Source organism: Heterobasidion irregulare (assembly GCF_000320585.1).
Source record: "Heterobasidion irregulare TC 32-1 unplaced genomic scaffold scaffold_10, whole genome shotgun sequence".
In the NCBI taxonomy this organism is placed as follows: Eukaryota; Fungi; Basidiomycota; class Agaricomycetes; order Russulales; family Bondarzewiaceae; genus Heterobasidion; species Heterobasidion irregulare.
In genome coordinates this window covers 1729510-1751886 of record NW_009258206.1, presented here as the reverse complement: position 1 = coordinate 1751886, position 22377 = coordinate 1729510, and the positions used below count along the sequence as shown (strand labels likewise).

Sequence of the window (22377 nt, the reverse complement as noted above, 5' to 3'; positions counted from 1 at the left end):
TCTCGGAACTGCCAACGCTGCAAAGGTGCAGTGTTGTGCACCTTCGTCGCGGTGCGCGCGCGACTCTTCTCAAAGCGTCGTCGAATGTGAGTGATTGTGACATGTTTCCCGCACTCGGTATCACAACAAATCTGACTGCCTATGATCAAAATTGCCGATATGCCGCCGATATAGACCATCACCACCGATTTCAAGGAGGGCAGTGTCCCTCGTGGGGTCTTACATCAATGTATGATTGATCTGCCCTAGTATGTTTGTGGTGGGTCCATAATATCTGTCCGCGCGGCTAGTTAGCAAGTACGACATTCTGACGCTTTCGACGGGGGACTTGCTGCGCCAGCATATTGCAGAGAGGTGTGTTGAGCTCTGTTGCAGATAGGGGCCTTGTTGCCCTCATCAGGCAAAATCTTGGGTCGTCTCCCTCAAGGTGTGCGCCCCTTTCAATCTTGAGCTTCCTTCGTTGTCTTTACGAAGCTCGTCACATTTTGTTCCACGCACGACCAGTACCGAGATCGCGTGTCGCATAGCGCCCTCGCCTCACATTTAAGTTTGTTACTACACTCCTCTGCCAGACAACCCCCCTCCCTGACCAGGATATCTCCCGTCGTCGCTGTCTTCGACGATCACACACGACCATGCCTTTTAATTTCTTCACCGTCATACCCATCATCAAAAAATGGCGCGCTATGGCGGCCAGTCGTAGCGAAGCGACCAGTGAGTGGCACCCCGGGTGCTGATAGAACTCCTTGATCTTTTCTGACGATTCGCTGCCAGGCGGGACGCTCGCAAACGTCGGGATAGCTGTGAAGAATAATCTCCTGGAGGGGATGCAAGGCCTCCTGCGCGCTCTCAACACCTTGAAGGTGCTCCACCCTTTCATCGGACGTGAGTCTTCGCCGCCTCTCGCTGTCGCACTTATCTGATTCCAACTCTAGCCCTCGTTCTCGCGTTTCAAGCCGCGCAGGCACTTGTCGCAACGATCCAAGCGAACGAGCACAAGGTCCTCGAGCTGTGCATATCTATGAGGGACCTGATGACGGTGGTCCTGAGGTGAGCGTATAGGATCAAGACAAGCCACCTTGACCGACCTACTGCCCCTCAACAGCCTGAAAGACGCCCCGAAGCACCAACTGCTGATCTGGGACCAGCTCAAGGCCCGCTGCGCCGACGCAGCGGCCGACATGGACAGCTGTGTCTTAGCCTGCCGCGAATACACCAGCTGCATCTTCCTCGCGAAGGTCTTCCGCGCGCTCGAGTGGGACAGGCGCTTAGGCCGCTTCCTTAGCCTATTCCAGGACCACCGCGCGACGCTCTCGGTCTTGCTGCTCGGCCACATGGCGCACGGCATCGACGGCCTGCATGAAAAGTGAGCGCCGTCACCCTTTTTTTTCGAAGACGGGGGTTTTTCTGAACGACGTCGGCGCAGGGTGGACGGGCTCGCGGAGGCGCTGGCGGAGGCGCTGAGACATTCTGCAGAAGAATTCAAGAGGCTCCAGGATATCATCGATCGGAAGGGGCGGGAGTCGTTCCTCCACGATGACGAAGCGCTCCGCGAGCTGCACGCCCAGGCGACGAGACTCGCACCGCCCGAGTCGAGGGCGGCCGAGGCTGCGATGAGCGTCGAGCAGCTGAAGGCATCCCTTTTCGCCGATGCGGAGCGCCCCGTCGGAGAGGCGGGTCCAACACCGTCCGCACCGGTTCTCCCGACCCCGCTCGATCAACGCTCCGAAGTGACACACCTCCCGGCTTTCCAGGACGCCCAGGAGCACAGCGGTAAACTTTGTCTTCCTGCTCTACCCTACACGCTGATCCCTGATCACCGGCATCTTATCCAGAGGAACAAAGCCCCCCCCACATCGACCTGCGCGCAAAGGGAGTGACTATGGTAGGCACGCTGTCCTTCTGCCACGTATCCCTCGCCGGACATCAGGCGGTGGATGCAGCCCCCGCCCGAATGTCTGCGGGGCAGGACGCGCTGCATACTCATGGTGCCCCCCGGAGGCGGAAGCCCGAGTGCGACTGGAGGTGCGGCCGCCCTGGTGCGCCGACGCCAGCCTGAGGCCCGATCTGGTTGAGGACCGCGCTGTAGTTGGGCAGGGCCCCAGCACACGCGAGAGTCCTAGCGTCTCCTGTGGTCTCCTCTTCTCTCTGTCTGTGCCGCGAATCGATTTCCGGTCTCGAGGCGCATGTGCGTTTCCCACGCGATCCGGCGGCGCAAACGATGTCGATGTGTCTGTGGAGGACACCGAGCAGGGCTTGTCTTGTCTTCTTATTTCGAATACATGAGTAACAGTACCAATACTATCAATAATATACGACGAGCGCGCTGGACGGCGGCACTGTCGCATGCACTCCCGATGTAGCGTCGGTCCGTCGGTAGAGGGCAGTGTTGTGAAAGCGAAAACGCGTGCGGCATGCACTAGCGCAACCTATAATACAATCAGTTTATCCACCACGAACACAACCCTTCTAGCGGTCAGAGAGTATCCATCGTCGAGGGGAACGCCCTCCGATGCCGCCGCGCGCGTGACTCCCCGATCGGGCCTGTTTCGCGGACCAATTCTACTCCATTTCGTCCCCAATCTCCCTCTTCGACCTCCCTCTCCTTGCCGTCGCCTCCGTCTTCAACGCCCCAACCCTCCCTCCCTCCTCTCTCCCCCACAATGTTCCCGTCCCTCCCATCCCTCGCACAGGCCCTCACGGGGCCCTTCAAGCGCGCCCAGCTCGGCCTCTTCCACGGCAAGACAAAGCAGTACGGCAACAACGTCCCCTTCTCCAAGAAAAAGACCCGCCGCACCTGGCTCCCCAACGTCCACCCCAAGCGCCTCTTCTCCGCCGCGCTCGGCGAGAACGTGCGCGTGAAGCTCACTGCACGCGCGCTCAAGACTGTCAACAAGGTGCGTTGCTGTCGTGGCCGAGCGCTGTGCACTAGGCGAGTGCGGGGCCGGTATGCGTCGTGCCCGCGGAGCTGATGCGTTGCGTTTGGCTTCGTTTGAGGTTAGTATGGAGGCATCGACGAGTACGTCCTCAATACGCGCCCGGACCTCCTCGGCTGGGAGGGCATGCGCATCCGCGTCCTCGTCCGCGAAGCCCGCGAGCGCAACGCCGCCGCTGCCTCCACCAACCCCACCCCCAACACAGGCGCCCCTTCGCTATCGTCGTCGTCGCCGCAGCTGCCCGCGTCCGCCGGTGCGTCGCCGCCCTCATAGTAGCATCGCAGGTGCGCACAACCCTCCCTGTCTGCGTGTGCGCGCATCTGACGAGACGTGCTTGCTCCCTCTGCAGTCCGAGTGCCCGCAGCCATCACGTCGCCTCGCGTCGAGCCCCGTCTAGCCCCGTTATCTCATGTCATGTCGTATCATCATTATCATCATCGTATCGTATCATCACCGTACCACACGTCCCCTACGCGCAAATCTATCCCCTCGCTTGCTTCTCTCGTCCTCGCTCGTTTGTCGCACGCTCACGCTCGCACAACGCCCTCATAATGCCAATAATGCGTGCGCGTCCGCGCCGCGCACCTGGTGAGTCCGCGGGGTGACCAGGACGTACGCACGTCAGTAATGGAACGAGGCATACCCCATGTCGTGTCTACCGCTATCCCTTCTTCTATTCCGTGTCGCGCTGCCTCTTTGGCTTCTTTCTCTTCCAGTGTTCCCCAGCGCCTCCCCCGCGAGCCCCCGCGCGCCGACGCCCCGTGCTTAGAAAGAAAAAAAGACAGCACGCGCTCGACGAACGGACCTACGTCTGTGCGCCTGCATGAGTGTGGCTCGGGGCCTCGCGCCGCCAGAACGAGCCGCTGGCGCGGGGTCTGCGCGTGGATCTACGTCTACCTAAACGGTGCCAGCAACCGTGAGCACTGTATATACTCTAAGCGGTGCGAACGGCTAAGGCCGGTGGTTCGCGTTCTACCGGGTCACTCGGTCGGTGGATCGATCGAGCGTCTGGTGTGCCCTCGATAATATCAATCGAGGAGGGCAGGGCAGGGCAGTCTGCAGCTTCTGCAGGCCGTGACGCGTGATGCCGCAGCACTTGCTCGCACCAGCCCGTACGTGTCATCAGGCCGTTCGCTATGCATCTCCTCCGTCGGCGCAACTTTTCGCGTTCGTGATCCGTAATCCACGCCCGAAATAAAAAGCAAGCGGCGGAAAACAATAAAATAATACATGTGTGTATGTGAACACAGACAAACACAAAAAGTACGACACAGCGTCAAGATCCAGCCGCAGTATCTACAGTATCTACAGTATCTCAGTATCTCAGTATCTACACCACTTACATCGCTTACATTGGACGATTTACACTGTACTCTACGCACCCAACCAGCGCACTTACGGCGCGCACGGTGCGCGGCACGTACACCGCACAAGCAGCCACATCGTCCTCGTGCATCATCGAACGTCTCACCCACGTACACAAGAACCGCCTAAGCACGGTGGGGCGTCACAACCCGTGCTTCCCGATACGCACCTCGCCCTCGAACGGCAGGCCCTCGAGTCGCATCCCCGCGTCCCCATCCTCCCCGTCCCCATCCCCGTCTCCGCCTTCATCTCCAGCGCCAGGGTGGGTGCCGCCGCGCAGCGGCATCCCCTCGATGCGCACGAGCACTCCCGCGACGCCCCGCACGCCCGCGAGCGCGCCTTGCGAGCCGAATATGACCTGACGGCGGGCGGGGGAGCGTGAGACCGGCGGTCAGAGAACGATGAACATACAAACAATCAAACGCAAAAACAAGAAACAAGAAACAAGAAGCGAGGGACTCAGAGACCACGGTACGCACCTTGCCCACGAAGCTGCTGAACTCGCGCTCCCGCCCGGGAAGCACCACGAGCGGCACGTCCACAAACCGCGCACCCACGAGCGTCGCTTCGCCCTCCTCCTCCCCATCCCCATCCTCACCATCATCCTCACCATCCTGGTCCCTATCGCCAGCTCCGTCCTCCTCGTCGCCCTCACACCCCACCGCCGCGAGCGCAGCGGAGTAGCGGCGACCCGAGCGGGGGCCACGGCTGGAGCGGGAGCGCGGAGGTGCGCTCACGCTCGTCGCGTTGAGCCACGCGTCGGGCCGAATGTGCGCGAACGCGCGCGGCGGGAGCGGATCGGGCAGCGGGTGCGGCGGCGGGAGCGGTGTGCCCGCGCGCGACTCCAGATCCGACTCCGAATCCGAATCCGAATTCGAGGAACGTGCATCGGGCGGCGCGTCCGGCTGTGGGACCGCGCCGTCGAAGACGAGCACGTCGGGCAGGACACCGTGCACGGCGATGCGCACGTGCACGCCGCGCGGGAGCACGACGCGCGCGCAGACGCGGCCGCTGGCGAGCACGTCCGTCCCCGCTGCGCGGAGGCGCATCCCGCGGAGCGCGACGTCGCGGAGGACGCGCGGGCGCGGGACGGGCGCGGGGAGCGCGAAGGGGACGGGCGCGAGGGCGGGGAGGAGCGAGGTACGGAGGGCGAGCGGAGCGGGGCGGCCGGCGAGGAAGCGCGAGAGGAGGGCGGAGAGGGCGCGGGTGGAGTGCGGGGTAGGCGGGAGGAGGTGGCCGGTGGCGGGAAGGGGTGTGTGGGGGGATATGAGGGTCGTCGGGGGGGTCGTGAGCGCGGCAAGCGGGACGAGGGCGGTGTGGGTGGTGCCGTTGGTGCCGTTCGGGAGAGGGAGCGGGAGGTGGACGGTGAATGGCAAAGCGGGGATGGTGAGCGCGATTTCGGGCGGGAGCGGGGTGAGCACGCGTGCGGAGGCGGAGAGGGCGAGCGTGGCGGGGGACGAGGTCACCGTGAAGGACTGCAGCTCGACGAGGTCTGTGAGCGCGGGGAGCGGCGCGCCGCTGCCTGCGGGCGGGAGGCCCGGGAGCGGGGGGACTAGAAGGAACGCGGCGCGGCGCGGGGGGTCAGCACTGCAGCACGGAGAGCCCGAACGGGCTCAGGCCGCGCGCCGGGGTAGAAGGGAAGGGAGGGGGGCACGCACTCTTGTGGCGGAGCGCGAGGGCGAGGGAGGCGCGGTCGAGGCGGAGGAGGGCGCTGCGCCAGGTGGCGTCGCCGAGGGTGCCACCGCGGAGGTGGAGGGCAGGGACGCGGGCGGTCGCGGCGAGGTGGCCGTCTGCCCACGCGGCGCGGGCAAAGGCGAGCCAGGCGGTGGTGTTCTGGGATGGGCGGATGCGCACAGGGAGGGCGAGCGGGGTGAGCCAGGACAGGGCGGAATGGGAGCCGCGGGGCGGGTCTGGGGTGAGCGGGAGGTGGAAGGGCGGGAGGTGGACAGACGCGAGCGGGGTCTCGGGGGACGAGGGAGGGACGATGTCGATGGGCGAGAGGCGGACGGAGACGTGGTCGAGCCGCTTTATGCCCCACCGCCCGATGGTCTTCCATGCTGCGCGGGCGAGCCCGTCCGCCTCGTCTGGGGCGACGCCGATGGCGGCACCTGCGTCGAGCCCCACACGGGCGGAGACAAGCACCCAGATGTCACCGTCGGAGGTAACGTTGAGGACATCGATCGAATCGGGGCCGCGTGTAACGAGGGCGCGGGAGAGCAGTATATCTGGGGCTGCGCGGGCGGGCTCGGCGGCGTAGGACCAGGCGAGGGTGGTGAGGAGGAGGGCTATGGCGGAGGTGGTGGCGAGGGTGAGGAGGAAGACGGTGAGGAGCTTGGTGCGGACGCGGCGGCGGTGGGTGGTGGGGGACTCGGGGTCGGTGGGGTAGGGGGAGAGGGCGGGAGAGAGGGGGTTCGATGAGGAGGGGGCGGGGGAGAGGGGGGAGGTGAGCAGCGGTGTGCGTTCCGTGGGGCGGGCGCGGGCCTTGCCCTTGTCGAGGGGGTGCTGGTCGCTGTCTTGGACGGCGGCGGCGGTGGTCATTGCGGATGCATGCGACGACGAGGAAGAGCTTAGACACTGCTCAGAGATCCTCGAGGCGGCTGCTGGGAAGCACAGAGGGTGCACGTGCTCAGGAGCCTTCTGCACGTGATCCCTGCGCGTACTCGATGCGCCTCGGGGTCTGCTCACGTCCCATTCCATGTCTCGCCTCTTCTCTCTCAACGACACCGCCCTCCTCTTTGTCCCTTCCCGCAACTTCGACACATGCTACGCCGTCTCAGTTTACCTATACACGCAAGCTGTTTCACACGTGTCCATGGCGTCCTGACCTCATTGGCTATCACAGAGATTCATCTGGAGGTACAGACGTCACAGCTCGCTTTGAGGATGCTCGGCACACCGTCTCCGTATATCCGTTCCCAAATGTAGCATATATGCGCTCACAACAGTCTTCCGCACTCGCACCAGGACCTGATCACGAAGCTCATCGCCCTGCATGTCTCCACCCCCATCCCGCCCGCCTCGTTCCCCTTCACCGTCGAGGGGGACACCTATGATCTGCGCTGCAGTGAGTATGTCCACCGACCGCTACCCGTGTCGATCTATTGACGCATGCGCGGTGGCGGCGCAGACGTGAAGCCGTGGGCGTACGGCAAGAGCATACGGCTCGCGTGGGGGACGCAGGAGCTCGTTCCCGCAGAGGAGAAATGGCAGTTCGAATTTCGCGCGATTGGGGTGCCTCGGGCGGGGCGCTGTGAGTGAGCGAGGGGGATACGGATACGGCGCTGTATTGGATCGCAGAACAGATAGCGACCGGCGGATGTGATCTAATCGCGATCGGGGTCACCTCCAGATACACACGAGGCTCGTGGCTGATGTCATCTTCCCTTCCTCCAACGCCCTCGACAGCGTGACACATATTCTCTTCACCAAACCTCCCCACGCCATCTCAGCACAGAAACAAATCCAAATAATATTGGTGGCGTCAAATGTTGCAAAGCAGGAGCCATCGAGCAGCAGGGCCGGTGTCGCGAGCGAACGAGGCGCTTTGACAAACCTTGGGGGAAGTACCGGGGGCATCACGCTCTGTGACCTAAGCTGTCACGGGCGTTAGTCAGTTGAACCAGCTCGTTTGCCCGCTGCTGTATATTACTAGCCATCCTCTCTCCCTCTCTCCTCCTCTTCCTCCTCCTCTCCTTCTCCCTCCCAACCCCTCTCTCCACACACTTTCACCATCCCAACCATCCTCTTACGACTTTCACCCCACGCACGACACAACACAATCCACGCACGTCGACTGCGACTCTCCCCACACCACCTCCTGAGATAAGTCGACCCGCGCACTTTGCCCTCCAAGCCGGCCGCCACACCCCTCCAACCGCCCTACCCATCTTACCCCACACCCCTCCACACCCTCACAATCTCCCGTCATTCTCTCCCGGATCAACCCACCCACCACAGCCTCCCCCGCGAGCCATGGCGCCGTCACCCGCGCCCCCGGCCCACCGCACCGCGAGTGCACCCGCCTTCGCAAAACGCACCGAAGACGACGAGCTCAAGCTTTTCCGCTACGTCCTAGTAGGTGATCTCGGCAAGGGCAGCTTTGCTACCGTGTACAAGGGCTATCACGAGGTGCGTCCCACGCTCCCTTCCCTCCTTCCTCCTCTCCAGGGGGTAGGGGCTGCTTCATCGACGGCTGGGACCACCTGAACTAAGAATGGACTTGGACTTGCGCGTTCCTGCGCTGGGATCTAGGAGTCAAGGAAGGAAGTCGCGATCAAGACCGTGAGCAGGAGCAGCCTCTCCACGAAGCTCTTCGAGAACCTCCAGAGCGAGATTGACATCCTCAAGTCCCTCTCGCACAGGCACATCACGCGCCTCATTGACATCGTCGTACGTCTCCCTCCTCTCCCCGCGCCGCCACCAATACTAACCCTTCGACGTCGCGCACGACAGAGCGCGGAGCGCAATGTGTACCTTATCATGGAGTACTGCGCCGGCGGCGACCTCACAAATTACATTAAGAAGCGCGGGCGCGTCGAGGGGCTCGAGTACGTCCCCGAGCCCGGCGCCGCCCCGCAATACTACCCACATCCTCGCACGGGCGGGCTGACTGTCATCGTCGTTCGCAGCTTCCTCCGGCAGCTCGGTGCGTCTGCCGTTTTTTCATGTCTCGTCCTGCTGTGCTAGCTCAGGACGGCGCTCGCGATCGGTGCTGACAGCTGTGTAGCCCGCGCGCTCAAGTTCCTGCGCCAACGGAACCTCATACATAGGGACATCAAGCCCCAGGTGCGTCGCGTGTCGCGTGCATACACCCCCTTGATTGAACGTATGGATGGTCGTATGGGCTTGTAGAATCTGCTGTTGAACCCCGCGTCGGAGGACGATCTCCAGAGAGGCCACCCGCTCGGCGTGCCGATCCTCAAGGTCGCCGACTTTGGCTTTGCGCGGTCTTTGCCCAACGCGATGATGGCAGAGACGCTTTGCGGATCCCCGTGCGTCCTTTTATTCCCCTCTTCTCTCTTACCTTCCCTGCCCGCTCCACTCCGCACGTGCGCATGCGACTGAATGCCCCTCGTCAGGCTGTACATGGCGCCGGAGATCCTGAGCTACCAGAAGTACGACGCCAAGGCGGACCTCTGGTCCGTCGGCGCCGTGCTCTACGAGATGTCCGTCGGGCGCCCGCCCTACCGCGCACAGAACCACATCGAACTCCTCAAGAAGATCGAAGCATCCAAGGGCGTCAAGTTCCCCGACGAGTCCCCGCCGCGGCGTTCTGGCGTCCCGACTCCTACCACCCCCAACAACGCGACGACGACGACGACGCCAGGCGCAGAGGACGCGGCAGCGGTGCCGGATGACATCAAGCTACTCATCCGGCTACTACTAAAGCGACACCCCGTCGAGCGCGCGAGCTTCGACGACTTTTTCAAGAGCACGGCGATGGTGAACTCAAAGTTCCCTCGCCCGCCGCGCGCGGCAGACGCGGCGGACGCGGCGCCGAAGGCAGAGGCGGAGTCGGGCGGCGCGATCGGCCTCGGGATCGGAATTGTGGACGACTCGGAGATCCCGGAGCACCATCTGCAGGTGCCGCCCGAGGTGCTGGACGCGAAGGCGATGATTCCGCCGAGTAAGTTTCGGTTTAGGAGGAGGGAGGAGGGGGGAGGGGGTGACAGTGCAAGTTCAGGCGCAGGCAGGAGAGAGGACCAGACGGGAGGAGACGGGTCTGAGGCGCAAGGATTTGTAGGGTGCGTGTGCCATATTCGTGTGCGATCGAATACTGATGACTGGCTTTTGCGCGCAGCACTGCGATACCGCCGTCGCACCAGCAACCCCCATCCAGCCCGCTGCTCGCGCGGCGCCAGTCGGGTGCCTCCACAGCGCCTCGCGCGCTGCCGAGGCCGCTGTCAACAGAGGGCTCGATCATCCCGGGCGAGACGGAGGAAGATGGGCTGCTGCGCCGCGAGTACGTGCTCGTGGGCGACACGCGCGCGGTCGAGTTTAACCGCGCAGTAGACGGTATGAGCGCCGACCGCGAGCGTCGGGACCGTGTCACTCACCCTTATGCTTACACGCGCGCCGTCGACGGGCGCACGGCGTCCTCGTCATCGGCTTCACCCTCCTCTCCGCTTGCGCTCCCGCCCTCGCCCCCGTCCCCGTATTCGGCGTCGCCCGTCGCGGTGGTGGGCCCTGCAGAGATCACAGCCGCGAGGAGGCGGCCGCTCGCGGACTGCCGCGTCCCGCCGGCGCGACTTAAGCTCGAGCGCGAGCGCGAACGCGAACGTGAGAGGGAGCGACGACGGCGATCGTCGCAGGAGTACCCCTCGACATCGTTGCCCGCGGCGGGCGACCCGCAGACGCTCGACTCGCCCGCGGCGAGCCCGAGCACAGCGACGTTCCCCCCGCCGCCGCACGCGTCGCCGCCCCTCGGGCTGAACATCCCCGCGCTGCCGGCATCGCCCACAGCGTCGACGCCGAGCCCGGGATCCGCGGGGCGCGCGCTCGCGCGGGCGCTGTCGCTTGCGTCAAAGAAGCTGTTCGGGGCGGCGCCCGCGTCGACGCAGCAGCAGCAGCATCAGCGGCAGCAGCGGCCGGAGCAGCAGATGGGACACGCGTCGAGCTCAGGTTCGGGTACGGGCTCAGGTGCATCGTTTGGTGGGCTCGGGCTTGGGATGGGTGACGTCGGGACGGGGACGGGGAGGCGGCCGATCATCGTCGGGCGGGGGCTCGACGGGGGAGATGGGGAGGACGGGGAGGAGAGGGATCCGATGGAGGACGAGCTGCTGGCGGGACTGGAGCAGCTGGCGCAGAAGACGGATGTGATCACGCGGTGGGCGGACGAGATGTACGAGTTTGTGAAGGCGGTGCCGCAGAGTACGTGTTTTCTTCTTTTGGCGCTTGTGCGTGCGTGCGCTCGTGGCGCGGAGCCGAGCCGAGCCAAGCTGACGCGTTTCGTGGGTTTCTTTCATTTTATTGTGCGCTCGTAGAGCCGCTGCCGGACCCGAGCAAGTTCGTGCCGCGCGCGGGCGAGCCGGAGAAGCTCGCGCAGCGGCGGCGGCACGCGGATTTCCAGGCGGAGTACAACGCAGTGACGTGCGTCGCGATTTACATGCTCGTCATGGCGTTCTCGCAGAAGGGCATCGAGGAGCTGCGGCGGTACCAGGAGCACATGGAGATGCGCCACCCGGAGGAGGACTTTGTGGTCAGCGAGGGCTTTGACGACGGTGCGTTCTGCGTTCTGCATGTTTGTGATCCGCGTGTGTGCGGGGTTTGGGACGCGGGGCTGATGTGCGTTTGGGTGGGCGTGTAGCGTTGACGTGGTTCAAGGACCACTTCCTCAAGTGTAACGATCGCGTCGCGCTGGTCAAGACCTGGCTGCCCGCGCAGTACGCAGGGCCGAGCACGTACGTAGACGAGCTAGTGTACAATCGCGCCCTGACACTCGTAAGTCGCCGTCGCTGTCGCTCTCGCGCCTCCCTGACCGGATGCTGACCCCTGTTTCTGCCGCGCTGCAGAGCCGGACGGCGGCGCGCAAGGAGCTGCTAGACCAGCACAAGACGCCCGACGAGTGCGAGAAGCTGTACGAGGAGTCGCTGTGGTGCCTGTATGCGTTGCAGGACGACCTGCTGCAGAGGGACAACCCGTTCATGGACGAAGACCGCGAGACGATCTCCACCTGTGCGTCTGCTCCCTCTTTCGTTTTCTGTGGTTTGCGGCGGGATGCGGCGTGCTAATGCGGTGCGCGCACAGGGATCAAGCGAACGAAGCTTCGCCTCGTGCGGTGTCGCGTGCGAATGAACATGACGGACCGCGAGCGCATGCGCGACGCGCGCGCGGACAAGAACCTGGACGACGTGCCGCGCATCCCGGCGCCCTGGGACGCGGAGGCGATGCAGAAGTTCCACAGGCCCGACTCGAATAATGCTAATGCCGATGCTAATGGCCATGCCGATACCTTATCACGATGACCCTTCACGACGTGTTTCTCCCCTGTTACCCCTTGACGCCTCTATTTTCCTCGCATTCTCTCTCTCATTTTCATTTTCATTTTGTCTTGCTCTCCTTCTTTCTACGGTTATCTGTGTTTCTATGTGTCGGTGTGTACATTGCTATACTATTAGAGAGCTCCTGTTCTCCGTCACATCCGTGACTCTTGTTGTATCTACCGTCTCCCTCTTCCCCCGCCCCTCCCCCCTGCCTGCACCCCTCACCCACCCTTCCATACTCCTTTCCTGCTCTGTCGTCTGCTCTCTCCTTCCTCGGGTTTCGTTTCTCTGCTGCTTGGGATCTATCACGCGTTGCGACGGACGGCTCCCTCCATTCACCGCACTTGTAGTAATATTATATGCACATAGGCACTGACTGACATGCTCGCTTCTGTACACCCCCCTGCCCCCCTCCTCCTCCTCCCTCACCCCCATTGTTTATCGTATTGTGCTCGGGATAGTGTGTAATTTATCTCGTCGAGGACGAAGTTTGGATTATCTCTGGCGCGGCTGTGTGATTAGTTGTAGGAGCCGTGGATGGTGAGTGAGATTTCGTACGGCAGTCTACATAGATGAATCGCACGTGGCCATGGCACAGACCTCCGAGGGTGAGGTTAGGGCTTCCCATTCACTCCTTTCCTGCTTTCCCCCTCCATCGATCTTCTACATATCTGCAAACTCGTCGCTTGTGTGAGTCCGGAACGATCGCACATAATTGGGAACAACCGCCGTGAGCTGACGCGCGAGCCTTACTCTTTTTTGGCTTAGCTATTCACTCTCGGGAGCTTATTCTTAGCATGGCGAACTTCACCTACGTCGTAGGCAAGTCCGCGCTCTACTCGTTTTTCTCGTGGGTAGCTAACGGGGGGTGCATCGCGCCCGCGGCGCAGAGCACATGGAAGAGGACGACGAGACCCCGCGCGCGCTGCCGCGATGGGTCGAGCTCGAGTACAACGTGCGTTACGGTCCTTTCGATCCGTGGACATTTTCTTGTACCATAGAGTTTGCGCCCGCACACTTTGACAAGACTCTACCCTGTCTAGCACATGCGCACGCTCGCCGGTCCCGGGGCTCAGGTTCGTTTTACGAACCTCTCCCGCGCCGCGGCGACCTCGCTCGCGCAGAGCTTCGCAGGCGCCCCCGCCCCTGCTCCCACGGACCGCCCCGCGTTGGGCCTCGCCGAGTCGGCGTGCGAGACGGTCGGCGTGCTAGAGCTAATGCAGCGCGCAGGCGTCCCGCGCGAGCGCGTGTGCCTGCTTGACCCCAAGGCGGAGAAGGCGCTCGCGCCGAGCGATGGCGAGGGCGAGGGCGCGTTCGAGTGGTTCCTGTTCGGGGTGCGTGCACACACAACACCACTACTTGCGCCTGCTCTGCCTCGGGTCTCCCGATGTCGCGCTCGTTTTCACTGCCGTTGATGGGTTGCTTTGCGCGCAGGGCATCCTGGGTGAGTGGCCTGCCCTTTCGCGCTGAACGGCGCGTGTCTCTCTGGGCTGCGTCGCGTGGTCGATGCGGTGTTGATTTGTACGCGTGTGGACGTGGACAGGTGACGACCCCCCGCGGGACCGCACTGGCGAGCTGCGCGCAATGGGGTTCCCCGGGCGGCATCTGGGCTCGGTGCAGATGACAACGGACACCGCGCTGGGAGTGACGAAGCGCGTCGTGGTGGACAAAGGCGCGTCGCTCGCCTTCTGCTTCGTATTTTTTAGTTTTTAATTTTTGGAATGGCCTTTATATTTTGGGTTCAACTGTCTTGGGTTCTGAAACATACAGTGCCGCTCGAGGAGATCCCATACGTCGTACGTCTCTTGTTCGAGATACACACATGGGGATGAAATTATTGACGTACGATGGCCTGGACTTTGTGAACGCCGCAGGACCACCCGACGATCGTATTTAGCCCGCACGAGAGCGTCGAGATGCCATTCCGTGCGTCGCGTTTCTTCTCGTATCTTTTCACGCATGTCTCGACGACGCCTCCCTTTCCTCTCGTCTTCTCAAATCAGGGTACATCCAAGAAAATGACGCGCCGCTGCTTCCGCCGGGCATGAAGGCGCACTTGCGGGAAGATCTCGACCGGAGCTTCGAGTTCTGAATGCGGTGAGCACCGGAACCCAGCCGCAGCGTCGATGACTATGAGTGTGTAGTGAGCGAGAGGGTGCAGGTCAGGTATACGCGGAACGAGGACGAAAAGGCAACAGCGTTGGTTCTGGACTGTGTGTTGTAGTTGGATCCGGAAGGTGGTTGTGTGTACGACGGGAAAGCAGAAGAATCTCAAAACGGTTGTATCGATGCGACCTTATCAGCGCCTCATTCGGCGTATATTGACAAAATCAGCGTATTTTGTTGCAGGCCCGCCGGCACTCTGACGGACCGTCCTAAGGGAAGTGAGGGCGGTGGCCGAGATGGCCCTGGTCCATGAGCGGTCGAGGCTTGCTAACATAACATACAGCGCATGACGCAGGGCGATTGTTCGGCAGATCCAATCATCGAAACCGGAAAGCGTGCTGAGGTTCGTAACCCGCAGACTCAAAAGTCAAGCCTCTGTCCGAACCGCGTCTGGCAGTGCAGGTGACCTAGAACAGTGGATGTTGGTGCCACGTTCGGCCCCACAGGTGACGTCGACGGCGGCGTAAACTGTGGACAGAGATGGGAAGATGCCTGCTGTTCGCTCGTGGAGGCTTGTGAGACGCGTAGCCATTGGCGCGGAGCAGACGCGACCCGACATCATTTGCACGTGCGACGTGCCTGCCGCTCGATGCCGCGATGCCGCGATCTTGCCGATACACTGATCTTTAGCTCAGTTGCAGGCGCTGCGGCTGCACTGCGGGGCTTCGCTCGCATCTAGGGGACGATAAGGGCGACAAAGAGGCAAAAAAATTCTACCAGGGAGCTCAGCAGCTCGTCGGAGCCATCGGTGTGCACTCCTAATGTTGTTATGCAGAACATGATTACGAGTACGGCAGTCTTACATTTCGTGACTTAGGACGCCAAGCTGTGCCAAGAAAAAGGAAGGCGCAAGCCCAGCCGGCGGATGAATGTGTCATGAGAGATGAATGAGCAAGTATGATGGGCACACGACCATTTTTCCGATCTGATACCTCGTTGCACTCTCGTCGCCTAGCTCTGCTCCGACACACCAAAACACCCCGTCCTCCAGTCTCTCTGCCCAGAACCCATCCCTTCTCTATCTGTCTATACATCGTGCACTTCGCCCCCTGTACTTCCAGAAGCTACCGGACCGAGCAGGACGCACGGCGCGGGACAGGTCACACGAGTGGAACCCACTATGATATCAGCACTGACGGAACGGCAAACACGCATTGATATGCCCAGCCTCCACTCACCAGCAGTGCGTCAGCCGATCTTTCGTACAGCTCGGCATGGGTTAGCCCGTGGCGCGGCCGTCGCTCCGGACATATATAGAACACAAACATACCTACTCCACTGGCGCCCTTGTCACCCCAGTGTCCAGACGTCTAGTCTCTACGTCCCGGTGGTCTCCTGCAGTCTTACAGCACATACGCAAGCGCGTATCTTCTTGTTGCTTTATAATCTGCCCTAGGGGATCTTTCCTCTGTCTTTCACGAGTTGCTATATACATAGGATTCTCACCAAAACGATGGACGCATCGATCGTCCAACCTTTCCATCCGGAGGTTGTCGCAGTCCCTGGCTCCTCGTCTCTTGGCTATGTCCTCGAGCCCGCCATCGTAATCTCCCTCCTCGCCACCGGTGTCTGGCTGAACCGCCGGAACACATCCCGCTCCCCGCCTCTCTTCCCGTATCCTGCGAGTCCGTCCTCACCCGCGAGCGCGCGCGACACCTCGCGTTATGCCAACAACTGGATCTCTCGCACGCTCCACCGTCTTCCGTTCATTCTAGAGGTCCTCTACTGGGCTCTCACGTACTGGATATACCAGATCGCTCGCGCAATCTCTGCTGTGCTTTTTATCGATGAGGGCACAGTCGACCTCGCGCGCAGGCATGGCATTCAGGTCGTCGAAGCCGAGCGTGCGATGAGCATTCAGTGGGAAAATGGTGTTCAGGAATGGGTCATGCATACCCCGTGGTTGCTCAATTCACTCAACAGGTATGCCTACAACCCACCTCACTGATTTAACCATCTGAATTCGATGCATCCTTTATAAGAATCTACTCCTTCATCCACATCCCGGCCACGATCGCCTTCCTAGCCTACTTTTACCGCACCCAGCGCTTCAATACGTACGCCCCCGCGCGGCGCACGCTCGCGCTCGCCAACCTCCTCGCTTTCGTCGTATTCACCCTCTGGCCGTGCATGCCCCCGCGCCTCCTCCCAAAGAGCTACGGTTTCATCGACACCGTCCACCGCGGCGCGGTCTCCTCCGTGTGGACGACCAACAAGTTCTGCAACCAGTACGCCGCGATGCCGAGCCTCCACTTCGGGTACTCGCTCATCGTCGGCTGGTCGTTGTTCGCGAACGCGCCCGCGGGCACGCGCTCGCGTTGGCGCCGTATGGGCCTGCACTACCTCTTCATGGGCTACCCCGCGCTGATCCTGCTCGCGATCGTCGCGACCGCGAACCATTACCTGCTCGACGCCGCGGCCGGGTTCGTCGTCGCCGTGCTCGCGCTCCAGGCGAACGCGGTCCTGCTCCGCCTGCTCCCGCTCGAGAACTACGTATTCGACAAGCTACACATACATAAGCCGCCCCCAGCAGGGCGTGCTGAGGCCGTGGGCGCGGAGGAGGGGCTGCCGCGGTTCGCATACGAGGCTGTGGACGATGGCGGCGCCAAAGAGAAGAGGCGGAGCTGTGGGTCATTCGTTTTTACCACCGCCGAGGCATGAGACGATGCGTCGTGGCGCGTTTCTCTGATCGGGCTAGACGGCGACCGACTTGATGACTCCTCGATGACCGTTGACGAAGTGAAGCGATATGCGGATGATGATGGCGACGACGACGACGATCACGAGGAGACGTGGAAAGATTCGATTGGTAGACCTCCTGAGTCGTTGACGGGAGAAATTTGCTGTTGTATTGTTTAATTGGCCCTGTTCTTCGTCGAAGGAAAATAATTTAGGTATGTAAGCGGCCATGCGACCCAGCTTTTATTATATCTAACACACGTACACGATGCAAACTATCTGTACTCGACCCGCCCTACCTTATCTCATTAGTGAGTCTATAGACACCTTTATCATAGTGCAGTCTGCCGATGCCTGCTGCATCTGGCAGTGTGCTCTTTGCGGGGCGCAGGTTTGTGGTGAAACGCACGCTCTCATCAAGTCAGAAAAAATGGATCAGGATTCCTGTTCGTGATGTTCTCATAATTAAATCTTGTTCCCGAACACGTAAAATAAGGGCTGTCTTATATGCGGAGCGCTAAAGCGCTAAATATTCACTTCTTTAGTAATGGGTCTGACAATCCCCTACGATTCTCTCACAGAACCATCCACAGGACGGCTAGCCCTCCACCAACCACCCACAGGTCCACGTCTACCATGCTGTAGCGGCTAGCAGCCGCATTCTTGCTTTTCTCGCTCGCAGACCCGGTTGCCGTGGCATTAGAGGCGCTCGCAGACGCCTGGGCCAGCGTCGCCGCGACGTACCCGCAGTCGCTCAGTGGTTGATTCCAGAAAAACCACGGCTCAGCCGGGTACGAGACCTCCTTCGCCTCTAGGAACGTAGTGTACTTTCCTGCCGCAGAGCTGTCCCCGCTGCCCTCATCGCCGTAAACGGACGCGACGGCGCCGACGCTCGGGTACAGCTCGTCGGCGGCTTCGTCCCCGGGGTTGACGCCCATCGCGAAGTCGAGCGCACGCTGGATCATGCCGCCCTTCGTGGTGGTAAATTTCCAGGCGTCAAGGCCCGCGAATTGCGCGATGCGGGCGTTGGTCTGTTTGACCCGATGATTAGAAAGTGATGTGGAAGAAATGCGGCTACAGAAAGAAGAGACTTGCGATCATGGCGGCTAGGTTATACGCTCTGTAGTGATAAGGCCGCGTTCGCACCGCCTCAAGTGGCTGTATGATCTGTCAACAAGTCTTTACGAGCAACTGAAGAGGAACGCGCCTGTTCTCCGTTGGCGTCGATCTGGTTCAGGTATAATGTATTGAAGTAAGTCTGCGTCACATTTCGTGCGCCATCAGTGTCACCGAGTAAAAGCTTGAGAGCCGCGAGCTGATTGTAATAGAATGTGCCATGGTTGCTGTAACAGTTAAATCCATAAGCCTCGACGCATCGTACCATTCATGTGAGTGCGTCACGCTAGGAGTAGGGGCGGCAATAACGAAAAGGATACGAACTTTGGAGCGACAGCCTCGGCGAGCGCGATTGGGTTTGTTTCGAGCCATTGGACGTATTGGGTCGTCCACTGTGCCATCTGGCTTTTGATGTCGTCCGTCCATACCGCGCTCTTTCCATTTTGAAGTATGAGGATTCCATTCACAATCTTCACGAAACCCTTCAAATCCCTATAGAAAAACCATACGTTAGGCCTCAAGGAAAACGCGATGGAATCAAGAGAACCACAAAAAGGCGCGTACAAGACTCCTGTGTGAGTGCCAAGCTGCGCGTCGGGCCCGCGCTGCATCTGGGCATAATTTAAGTTTGGATTCATCGCAGTATCGGCGTCGAGGAACCATGTCTGCACAAAGCGCACTGCGTTGGCTGCGTGCGCGTCCGAGCCATTCAAAACCCACGCCATCGCACTGTATAGCACCGCGTTGGACATCGCATCGAAGTCGCCAGTGTTGTCAACAGTGCGCACGTCGGGGTTGAATAACCCATCACGCTGGTAGTACGGGCACGTTGTCCAGACTGGACAAATTCCAAGTGTACGATCGGGGCATGGCCGGAGCAAGGCAAACGGTGGTGATCAGTGCAAGGATAGCGCACGACGGGAGTGAGGAAGCCTTACTTTGCTCAGCGGGCAACTCTGTTGTGTTGCCAACATCGGTGCAATTTGGCCACCAGCTTGAACAGGCGTGAGCGTGGGTATGGGCGCCATGCGCGATGGTGCGATGAGAACGTACTAAGGGGCCCAGCTGAGGTAGTCATGTTTATCCCCAGACGGTGCTGCATAGGGTTTGTTCACGACCGCTGCAAGGCGGGGCGGGGCAATGAGCAAATATGGGGGATGGATTCAGGTGGAATTCCGCGAACGCCCCTCTGCGTCCAGGTCATTACTCACACCAGGGACCCTGAGCTGAGAGATCTTCTGCCCACTGTATGATTGTTTCCTGCGCGAGGACACGCGTCGAGTTAGTCGCCGACTGTTGCACGACGATGCTCGGGTCGAAAAAGTCATTTGCGTAGGAGGTGAAGCTTTGAGCGGCGGCACTAGTATAGAGAAGGCTCACAAAAGCCAGTAAAAGAGTGACAGGATTCATATCTCAAAGCCGAGTTGTAAAACAACTCGCGAGAATGTGAAAGGAAGACGATCATTGTGAGCGCTCGCTCCTCCCTTATAATGCAGTCCTTGGATGGCCAAGCAGGGGCAGACGGCCGCGTGCCATTGATAGTCACTTTGCGAAGACTCAACCAGACTCGCAGATGAGCGCCATTGAATCTACGATCATATCCATCATGGCATGGCGTTTGTTGACCGATGAGGATGGATCGTTGATTACAACTGACTTATGCCAGACACTCACCTGCATCGGCCTCACACGACGAGTTCTACGCTAGTGCTGGCAGCCATGTCAATTCCGGCTTGAAGCTTGAAGACTGTCAGTGTCACTCGACGAGTCGAACGATGAAGCAGTCGTCAAACGTGAATATGATCTCCGAAAAATTGATTGTGTAATCACATCGGGAGCACCTTCATAGCGCCAGTACTGGAGCGCCAGTTGGTCAAGCTGCCATGTCCCACTGCAAAGCAATTCTGATGAGATCTCATACAAAATAGAGGTAAAATGCGCGAAAAGTCACAGATGTTCCTTGATGCCCGTCTCTTGAAAACAACGAGATATATTGTACAGTACTTGAGAAGCGGATGTCGGTAAAATAGTCAAATTCCAAGAAGGGGTCGCAATCACCGATACCACGGCGCCGATTGAGACGGTGACCGTCCAGGTAAGAGTAAGAGTAAGGCATCACTCAAGACTCATATCAGCACGGAAAGCATTGCGGTCCCCCAAACAATCTGAGTCATGCTCCAATTGATGATAGTCTCGATGGGTATAGCAATGGCTGCGCTCGTCGACGATTCGGGCTGAGGACCACTAGGAGACCCACTCTCCGCAACCAATTGCCCCTCAACGTATCCACCGTCCCCAAGTGGCTGGTTCCAGTAGAACCACGGCTCGATGGCAAATGACATATACACCGTCTTCAGGAACGCCACGTACTTTCCTTCTGGATCACCGTAAATGGCCGCAATGGCTCCGATGTTGGGGTACAGTTCAACAGGAACCGAGGGCGCAGGTTGGATAGTCATGGCGTAGTCGAGTGCTTGCTTGATTGTGCCACCTCTCGTGGTTGTCAGATTCCACGCAGAAAACCCTGCGGATTGTGCAATACGAGCATTAGTCTACCCCCGGGAAGGTCAAATGACGATGTGGTTACGAAGAACAGAGCAAGGATGTCATACAATGATAGCTGCCAGGTGAAACGCTCTGTAGTCGGCTGAGTCCTTGCCGCCCACTTCATTGGGCTACGTACGTGTTGGATCAGCCAAAAAGACAGGAAAGTTGACTCGAATCGCACGCGCCTGTTCGCCGCTGCCATCAATCTGATCCATGAACAGTGTGCTGAAGTACGTCTGCGTCGCGTTTTGTGCGCCCGAAACATCTCCAAGAAAGAGTTTAAGTGCTGCCAATTGATTGTAATAGAACGTCCCGTGATGGCTATACACCCACCATATTAACGATCAGCCTGCACCGCACATGACAGAGGCCGGAGGAACGAAATGGAAGGAATAAGAGGACATATTGAAACAAGAACGTACTCTTGTGCACGAGACTCCTGAATCCCTAACGGGTTCATCTGAAGCCATTGAACGTACTGTCCCGTCCAATTTGCCATCTGCATTTGGAGGTCGGCTGTCCACGCATCACTATGTCCGTTTTGAAGAATCAAGATTCCATTGATGACCTTGACAATCCCCTTCATGTCCCTGGAGGTAAACTCCACACCGTCAATCATTGTCTTTGTGATGCAAATTACAAAACAACGAAAGGGAGATACGAACAAAACTCCCGTGTGAATACCAGGACTTCCATTAGGCCCACGTCGCATATGGGAGAAGTTGGCATTCGGATTCATGGCCGTGTCGGAATCGAGGAACCATGTTTGTACGAAGCGCGCCGCGTTGGCTGCGTAAGAGTCCGAGCCATTGAGAATCCACGCCATGGCATTGTACAGCACCGCATTAGACATGGCATCGAAGTCGCCCGAATTATTCACCATGGACACGTCTGGGTTCAAAGCGTCGTCGCGTTGATAATACGGGCAGGTTGACCAGACTGATTATACAAACATGTCAGCTGGACATTTTGCAATCCCAACGGGAGAGGGTGCTTACTTTGCTCGTCCAATAACACCGTCATGTTGCCGACGCCGCTACAGTCGGGCCACCAGCTGTGGACAGGAGCAAAACCATCGGCGTGATGTGCAAAAGGGTGATGGCAATCAAGACGTACTGTGGTTCCCAGCTCAGATAATCACGTTTGTCTCCAGATGGTGGGGTAATCGGCTTGTTCACAACAGCTGAACAATTCCGAACAAGGCATGAAAAGCGCAACCACGAATGGTTAAAGAAGTCGAAAATCATGCGTAAGCCTTCAGCTTACACCACGGGCCTTGGGCCGCGAGCTCACTCGCCCATTTCACGATCGTACGCTGAGCTAAGGTGCGCGTCGAGTTGTGAGGTTGCTGCGTGACGATGCTCGGATCGATGAAGTCGTTCGCGTAGGATGTGAACTTCAAAGAAAGAACTGCTGGGAAGAAGAGGCTCAACTTGACCAAGAGGAACATGAGAGAATCCATGGGCTTTCTCCAAGTGAACAGTGAGGGACAGTATATTATGCAAGGATGCGCCCCTTGTATTTAAGCTCGAAGCTGCGAAAGCACGGCTTTTATACGGCTGAATAATTGGACGCGCAGCACCGTC

The 22377-nt window shown here is 59.8% G+C and overlaps 10 protein-coding genes across 10 annotated transcripts; 6 read left to right on the top strand and 4 right to left on the bottom strand.

Annotated features, from left to right (window-relative positions):
* Positions 1 to 635: 635 nt before the first annotated feature.
* Positions 636 to 2059, top strand: HETIRDRAFT_327522 (uncharacterized protein; the record flags this gene model as incomplete). The annotated part of the gene is made up of 6 exons (XM_009552788.1): positions 636 to 714; positions 775 to 885; positions 936 to 1050; positions 1106 to 1366; positions 1427 to 1773; positions 1836 to 2059. The coding sequence occupies 6 exons, from the start codon at positions 636 to 638 to the stop codon at positions 2057 to 2059; spliced, it is 1137 nt and encodes a 378-aa protein (XP_009551083.1).
* Positions 2060 to 2663: 604 nt separating this feature from the next.
* Positions 2664 to 3098, top strand: HETIRDRAFT_27146 (uncharacterized protein; the record flags this gene model as incomplete). Its single annotated transcript, XM_009552164.1, has 2 exons — positions 2664 to 2897; positions 3003 to 3098. Coding segments are annotated over 2 exons (330 nt in total), but the record flags the coding sequence as incomplete, so codon positions are not given.
* Positions 3099 to 3482: 384 nt separating this feature from the next.
* HETIRDRAFT_454859 (uncharacterized protein) lies at positions 3483 to 6839 on the bottom strand (the record flags this gene model as incomplete). Its single annotated transcript, XM_009552787.1, has 7 exons — positions 3483 to 3521; positions 3596 to 3823; positions 3886 to 4001; positions 4332 to 4383; positions 4471 to 4659; positions 4781 to 5888; positions 5956 to 6839. The coding sequence occupies 7 exons, from the start codon at positions 6837 to 6839 to the stop codon at positions 3483 to 3485; spliced, it is 2616 nt and encodes an 871-aa protein (XP_009551082.1).
* A 1434-nt stretch (positions 6840 to 8273) lies between these two features.
* Positions 8274 to 9767, top strand: HETIRDRAFT_326769 (uncharacterized protein; the record flags this gene model as incomplete). Its single annotated transcript, XM_009552786.1, has 7 exons — positions 8274 to 8429; positions 8553 to 8690; positions 8754 to 8946; positions 9028 to 9086; positions 9153 to 9292; positions 9380 to 9570; positions 9628 to 9767. Coding segments are annotated over 7 exons (1017 nt in total), but the record flags the coding sequence as incomplete, so codon positions are not given.
* Positions 9768 to 10195: 428 nt separating this feature from the next.
* On the top strand, positions 10196 to 12265 carry HETIRDRAFT_327529 (uncharacterized protein; the record flags this gene model as incomplete). Its single annotated transcript, XM_009552785.1, has 7 exons — positions 10196 to 10291; positions 10655 to 10922; positions 11037 to 11171; positions 11285 to 11545; positions 11608 to 11741; positions 11813 to 11975; positions 12048 to 12265. Coding segments are annotated over 7 exons (1275 nt in total), but the record flags the coding sequence as incomplete, so codon positions are not given.
* A 913-nt stretch (positions 12266 to 13178) lies between these two features.
* On the top strand, positions 13179 to 14375 carry HETIRDRAFT_125359 (uncharacterized protein; the record flags this gene model as incomplete). The annotated part of the gene is made up of 6 exons (XM_009552784.1): positions 13179 to 13238; positions 13327 to 13621; positions 13827 to 13955; positions 14054 to 14079; positions 14158 to 14209; positions 14287 to 14375. The coding sequence occupies 6 exons, from the start codon at positions 13179 to 13181 to the stop codon at positions 14373 to 14375; spliced, it is 651 nt and encodes a 216-aa protein (XP_009551079.1).
* Positions 14376 to 15902: 1527 nt separating this feature from the next.
* On the top strand, positions 15903 to 17464 carry HETIRDRAFT_460700 (uncharacterized protein; the record flags this gene model as incomplete). The annotated part of the gene is made up of 2 exons (XM_009552782.1): positions 15903 to 16372; positions 16432 to 17464. The coding sequence occupies 2 exons, from the start codon at positions 15903 to 15905 to the stop codon at positions 17108 to 17110; spliced, it is 1149 nt and encodes a 382-aa protein (XP_009551077.1). The 3' UTR covers positions 17111 to 17464.
* Positions 17019 to 17464, bottom strand: HETIRDRAFT_389182 (uncharacterized protein). Its single transcript, XM_009552783.1, has one exon. It carries the CDS (start codon positions 17357 to 17359, stop codon positions 17144 to 17146), a length of 216 nt encoding a protein of 71 aa, XP_009551078.1. The 5' UTR covers positions 17360 to 17464; the 3' UTR covers positions 17019 to 17143.
* Positions 17465 to 17703: 239 nt separating this feature from the next.
* Positions 17704 to 19654, bottom strand: HETIRDRAFT_118328 (uncharacterized protein; the record flags this gene model as incomplete). Its single annotated transcript, XM_009552781.1, has 7 exons — positions 17704 to 18159; positions 18321 to 18471; positions 18569 to 18736; positions 18809 to 19082; positions 19183 to 19238; positions 19298 to 19364; positions 19456 to 19654. 7 exons carry the CDS (start codon positions 19652 to 19654, stop codon positions 17704 to 17706), a joined length of 1371 nt encoding a protein of 456 aa, XP_009551076.1.
* A 716-nt stretch (positions 19655 to 20370) lies between these two features.
* HETIRDRAFT_105301 (uncharacterized protein) lies at positions 20371 to 22241 on the bottom strand (the record flags this gene model as incomplete). The annotated part of the gene is made up of 8 exons (XM_009552780.1): positions 20371 to 20796; positions 20857 to 20919; positions 20962 to 21112; positions 21214 to 21381; positions 21457 to 21730; positions 21790 to 21845; positions 21908 to 21974; positions 22058 to 22241. 8 exons carry the CDS (start codon positions 22239 to 22241, stop codon positions 20371 to 20373), a joined length of 1389 nt encoding a protein of 462 aa, XP_009551075.1.
* Positions 22242 to 22377: the final 136 nt, after the last annotated feature.

Excerpts from the sequence above, each read along its gene's own strand:
- HETIRDRAFT_389182 (XM_009552783.1), bottom strand. The coding sequence starts at position 17,359 with ATGGCCGCTTACATACCTAAATTATTTTCCTTCGACGAAGAACAGGGC.